Genomic DNA, 6,185 nt, shown 5'->3' with positions numbered 1-6,185 from the left:
ATAAGTAGGAAACAGTCTAATACTACTGGACATCTTTAGATAACAAGCCAATAGTAAAAGAAACTAAGAATATGTAGCCAAGGCAACTCGAATTCAAGCTTTTCAATAAACGCACTTTCCCGATAGGAGCTTGGCTGCCGTCACGACCTATTAGTGAAGCGGCACTGCACTTCTGTTAGTCCAGTTAGGTCAGGCCCCAGACACTTCGACTAGTTTCGGTATTGGAAATAAAGCGCCCGCCATGGTTTTATCAGGAGCGAAAATTAAAAACGTTTTGCGTGTCTGAACCTATCTTTCCACCCTAAGCACCATTGAAAAAAAAGTTATGCAGCAACGTGTAGAAATCACGTGTTCCCTTGGCTATTTTCGTATTTTAAAACCCTATATCTTTCTCTAGACACTGTATGCGTTGCCCCGACAGAACCCCTGGGCGGACTCATCCCGGGAAATGGGCGGTCGCCTTTTCCTATTCACCCTTTCCTACCTTTTTGTTTCCTACCTTCTTTCCTTGCTGTCCTGCCTTCTAATCCTTTCAGCTGCTTCCCAGTGTTTGTAGGCGGCCTGGGTTAACCTTGTTTTCTATATCCAGCCTTATATATATATATTGCGTTATGGCCGCAATGTACAGCTGGCGTCTACCAATGTTACCCAGGCATTGTAGCGTCCCCTCATTGGGCTCCATGTTGTGTGGCTACCATAGCTGCTGAATCATAAAACAATTCATGGGTACGCCCCTGCCTCCACTTTTTGATCACTCTCTGAAAAGAGTGCGCACCGAAGTGACATCCAGCCTTTTCTCCTTGTACAAGGACAATTTCCCCCAGTATCATGAATTCCACGGTGAGCTAACCAACAAGTCAGCGAGAGGTGTTCCTCTTTTCTTGTTGCAGAATGCCTAAAAAAACTGGGACCAGGATATCAGATAAGTAAAATGCCAAGCGGAGGATTTTTCAAAACCCAACATGAGAAACTGTCCAGCCTTGATAAAATCAGATATATCCCCACAACTTTGACAGCACACAAATCAATGAATACGGTTCATGGTGTTGCGACAGACAATACATGATTACACTGACAGGCAGAACTATTAGACGGATGTAAAGAGCAAAATGTGATTATTGTTAAGAAAATAAAGATAAGCAGGGATAACAAGATATATCCACCAAGCACCTTATCCTTATATTCGACTCGGGATGGCTCCCAGAACATATTCAAGCCGGGTATATGAAAGTTCGTGTGAGCGCGTACATACCTAATCCCGGGCGATGTTTCCGGTGCCAGAGGTATGACCACGAATATTTGAGCTGCCGAGGATCGCCAAAATTGGCGAAATGCGGTGAGCATGAACACTCCTGTGATGACTGTAACAACACACCCCACTTTGCGAACTGCGATGGTGAACACCCTTCCTACTCCCGACCATGCCCTGCATTGAAAAAGGAAAAACACATTTACACTTTCAAATTTAGAGAAAATGTATCATTCAAGGAAGCACGAAAGCGGTTTTGAACAGTACAGCATACTACGTTTGCTCATGTGACACGCAAGAGGGCAGTGTCACAACAGCCAGTGGCTTCCGCTTGGACCTCACGCAAGGGTGCAGCGGCTAAGCCACCAACCCCCAGGCGTGTGCAGCACCTGCTGCTGATCTACCCTAAACTAAAAACCAAAAGCCTAGTGGCTTAGTGGCCTCCACGGCCTCTTCTCACGAGTCGAGACTGAAACAACAGTCTGTGCACACGCTTCGGTCTTCCAGCGTCAACAGTGAGGCGAGGAATACATCACCAATCCCTTCGACAGTGTCGAAGAAGCGGTACCACTCCCTTGAGCGCGCTGCTAGAAACAAACAGCGTTTAACAGCTTCTAAAAAAGAGGGTCTTTCATAAAACAAATCCTGATATACAGTGTACTTTCCCCTTCTAGGTAATAACGGCTGCAGAGATTCTGTAGAGAAAGGTTTGTGGACTTTTACATAACCTAGATGATGTGTGACAACTAATTAGCGCCCTTAATCCTAAAGTGCCATTTACTGTGCAACTTTGCGCTCGTGTTCGTGCGTGATCTGATTCATAACTTGGCTCGGTATAGATTGCCAACCATTGAGGCGGAATAATAAACTGAAACTAATGCTATCTAGGCGATTTCACCTTGACTTGAGATAGGTAAACGTAATAATGCGTATAGTGAGCCGGAGCCGTGTCTTCAGCGCTGCATAACGAGATGTTCGTGCAGTCGATACGTGTGTATTACCTTCGTTTGTCAGTAGTATTGTGCAAAAGAGCATCCACGATAATAAAAACTGATATGTACAATTTGAGACCTAATATTGTCACAGGGTTGATTTTTTATACACGAATAAACTGCTGTATTGCCTTCTTATAGTTTTATATAATATAGTGCTGTCTGGTTGTAGTGTAATTATCATTGTACTGTGCGGTTGTTTACGCATGGCTGTCAAAAGGCAGAATAACCTAAACAGGCTGACTGGCTCATGAGGAACATACGTGTTCAACTAAAAGGAACACTATGAAATAAGGCAGAGATGCAGTGACAAGACCAGCACACTCCCATGTCTAACCATTGGTCCTGATCTTGTTTGAGGTAAAACTATAGTCTGCATAACTTAGCAATATGCTTTTTGCACTGCTTTTGATGCCCACCTAATGCTGCATTAAATGTAAAATAGATTGTGCGTATATAAACATGCCTTGACAAAGCAAGTACCATACTGTTACATCGAATACCTAATAAAGGCTTTCTACTTAATCCATTGCTTTTGCTTAAGCTTTCTCAATACTGTTTATGTTTATTAGCCTTTAACATAAACGAATGTCACATCAAATGAGTGCTTTTTACCTCGTTATTGCTTCGAAAGTGTTGCACTTCATTACAAAATCTACCTTAGATATGTTCAATGCTGCTGTCAGCACAGCACTGGCAAGCGTACTGTGTCTCAATTTTCCTTACTTGTTGCTAATTGTTTCACACTACCCACTTTGCAAGCACGTGCAAACAACGCAGGAAAACTGAACCAATTTTCCTTTTGCTAGAGGTAAAATTGGTTTAGTTGCTTATATAAATAATCTTTGTAGCTCTCAGAAAGATTGCACGCCTTACACAGCATGTGTAATGTGCACTGTACATGCAACTACAATTAGCTCTGGTAAATTAGTTCACTTGCCCCGCCGCGGTGGTCTAGTGGCTAAGGTACACGGCTGCTGATCCGCAGGTCACGGGTTCGAATCGAAGCTGCGGCGGCTGCATTCCCGAGGGAGGCGGAAATGTTGTAGGCCTTTGTGCTCAGATTTGGGTGCACGTTAAAGAACCCCAGGTGGTCGAAATTTCCGGAGCCCTCCACTACGGCGTTTCTCATAATCATATGGTAGCTTTGGGACGTTAAACCCCACATATCAATCATTAAATTAGTTCACTTGGTTATGCACTGTTTAAATGTGGAACTGAATGGACGATGTCGGTATTTGTCTGCCTGCTGAACTATTTGCCTAATCCCCCTATATTTTTGGTTTTTAATATAAAGGGTTCCTGACACCAAAATCGAAAACTCAAGTTGCTTGTATTGTTTTAGAGTTATGCAAGCGGGGCCATTCTGACCGAATATAAGGGACGAGCACTGCCTATAAAATATCCTATTTTGGTTTTAAAGTAAAGGTAAGTACTCATCTGAATTGTGAGCACCTGTTGACATCTTTTCTGGTTTGACGCAGACAGAGGCCCCGCGTCACGTTCCAGAAGTAAGGCGAGTATTGTTTGGCTGCTTATGCCAGGACTGTTTTTTTATAGACTCATTCGAACCAGCTATATGGTTTTATTCTTCACTGCCCTCGTGTCTCCCGATCCGAAAACAGAACATTCAGCGTCACCCGCCAAAGCTTAAGCACTTGCAGTCTCACCCTCGTCATAAAAATCTACCTTAAACTTATCCTTATGATTTAGGTCAACATCAGCCATAAGTGCTCTCTTAAGGCGTTTCAAGAACCTACCTTGTACTTATCACAAAACTTTGTTCTTACTTAAGCAAGGCTCGGTTAAGGTAGCCAATGACCTACCTAAAGGCTTCCGTACACAGGGTCGAGGGGAAAGACAATTTTGCGTATTCTGTTGATTATGTTGAGCGCATTTTTTTTTTGGCAAGCAGCGTTACGGCTGGTTGACTCGCATCTAAAAACTACGCATTCTTTGTGCAGATTTTCAGCAAGTTTCCGTCGCAGCCTGTTCCCGTCGCTGCCGTAGCGGCCTGTTTCTTCTGGGCCAGCGTGGTTTTCGACAGGATTTAGTGCGCCGGCGCAGTCTGCTCTTCGAATCAGCGTTTTTATCGTTGAATTCATCGACGAGATCCGACGCCCGCATTTATCGTGCTGCCACGAGATCTGCTGTTACCGAGCAGCGCTTGGTGCTGCCCTTTCAGGCCTATATAAGGACGTCGCAAGTGCTTCGTCTTCATTTGGCAAGCAGCGTTACGGCTGGTTGACTCGCATCTAAAAACTACGCATTCTTTGTGCAGATTTTCAGCAAGTTTCCGTCGCAGCCTGTTCCCGTCGCTGCCGTAGCGGCCTGTTTCTTCTGGGCCAGCGTGGTTTTCGACAGGATTTAGTGCGCCGGCGCAGTCTGCTCTTCGAATCAGCGTTTTTATCGTTGAATTCATCGACGAGATCCGACGCCCGCATTTATCGTGCTGCCACGAGATCTGCTGTTACCGAGCAGCGCTTGGTGCTGCCCTTTCAGGCCTATATAAGGACGTCGCAAGTGCTTCGTCTTCATTTGGCAAGCAGCGTTACGGCTGGTTGACTCGCATCTAAAAACTACGCATTCTTTGTGCAGGTTTGTGGTATTCAAGTTGTCTTTTCTTATTTTTTTTTTCTTTTTTTTTTTTTTTTAATTCTTAGCCGTGACTGCTGCTTTTGCCAAGTTGTTACATTGTATACTGCACTATGCCTACTAATACCGAGCTTGCTAAGCGAATAGACGCGCTCGAAAGTCTGTTCGATGGTAGGCTTGAACGTGTGGTTGCAGACCTTGTTTCTAAGTGTTCTAACAAGCTACATGAACTCGGCTTTGATCAATGCGCAACTCTGGCGGAAAGTGTTCAGCACTTAAGTGATGTTTTTGATGACATGAGGGTGAGGCAGGACGAGCTGGTGACTGCGAACCGCGCACTCTCCGCAAAAAATGAGGCGTTGGAAAAAAAAGTTGCTGATCTAGAACAGTATTCTCGACTGAATAATGTTGAGATAAAGGGTGTTCCGGTCACGCAAAATGAAGATTGCCTTGCAATCGTGAAAACCATTGGCAATGCCATCGGCTGCTCTGTTTCTCCCTCTGACTTGGACGTTGTCCATCGTGTGGCCACAAAGTCTAAGGAGAAGAACATTATCGCTCGCTTTTGTTGCCGCGAGAAGAAAGGCGAGTTTGTTCGTAGGGCTCGCAGAGCCCGTCTACGTACTGGCCAAATTGGCTTTTCTGGTTCCACTGATGCTGCTGTGTTCGTTAATGATCACCTTACTGTCGAGAACAAACGCTTGTTTTCTAAGGCACTAGCTCTTAAGAAGGAGAAGAGCTGGCAGTTTTTATGGACGGACAACTGCCAGATTAAGGCTCGTCAGACTAGCAGCAGCAAAGTGTTCATCTTAAAGTCTGAGAACGACCTTCGGGTTTTCAACTAAGTCGCGTGTCATCGATTCTAGGGACAATTCTCTCTCTCTCTTTTTCTAATTTTTTTTTTGTCCTTGACGAGTACTTGTCAATCATGTCCTTTTCTGCTGAAGAATTTATTTCGTTTCTATCTGACAATCAACGCTCTCTAGTTCATTTCAATGCACGTAGCTTGCGAAGGAATCACGACAACATTAATAGTTTCATTCACTCTACCAGACACTCTTTTTCATTTATATGTATATCTGAAACCTGGCTTTCCGATGTGGATGCTAATCTATATGGTTTTACGTCGTACAAATCTGAATACTGTCATCGTGCATCTGACAACTATGGTGGCTCAGCCATTTTCATTTCTTCTGGCATTAATTATATTCGCAGATTGGACCTTCATATTACCATCCCCTATTGCGAATCAGTTTGGATAGAAATTGAACAGCCACAGGTTACTCATAATCAAAAAAATTTAATACTCGCTTGCATCTATCGCTCACCTTCCTCCTCATTTATCCAGT

General features: G+C 44.1%; 1 protein-coding gene across 1 annotated transcript; it reads left to right on the top strand.

Annotated features, from left to right (window-relative positions):
- Nucleotides 1-5,132: 5,132 nt before the first annotated feature.
- Nucleotides 5,133-5,681, top strand: LOC142814462 (uncharacterized). Its single transcript, XM_075893225.1, has one exon. The coding sequence runs from the start codon at nt 5,133-5,135 to the stop codon at nt 5,679-5,681; it is 549 nt and encodes a 182-aa protein (XP_075749340.1).
- Nucleotides 5,682-6,185: the final 504 nt, after the last annotated feature.

This window comes from Rhipicephalus microplus, chromosome 4 (genome assembly GCF_043290135.1).
Source record: "Rhipicephalus microplus isolate Deutch F79 chromosome 4, USDA_Rmic, whole genome shotgun sequence".
In the NCBI taxonomy this organism is placed as follows: Eukaryota; Metazoa; Arthropoda; class Arachnida; order Ixodida; family Ixodidae; genus Rhipicephalus; species Rhipicephalus microplus.
The sequence above is the reverse complement of the archived record's forward strand: the minus strand, read 5'-3'. Positions and strand labels throughout refer to the sequence as shown.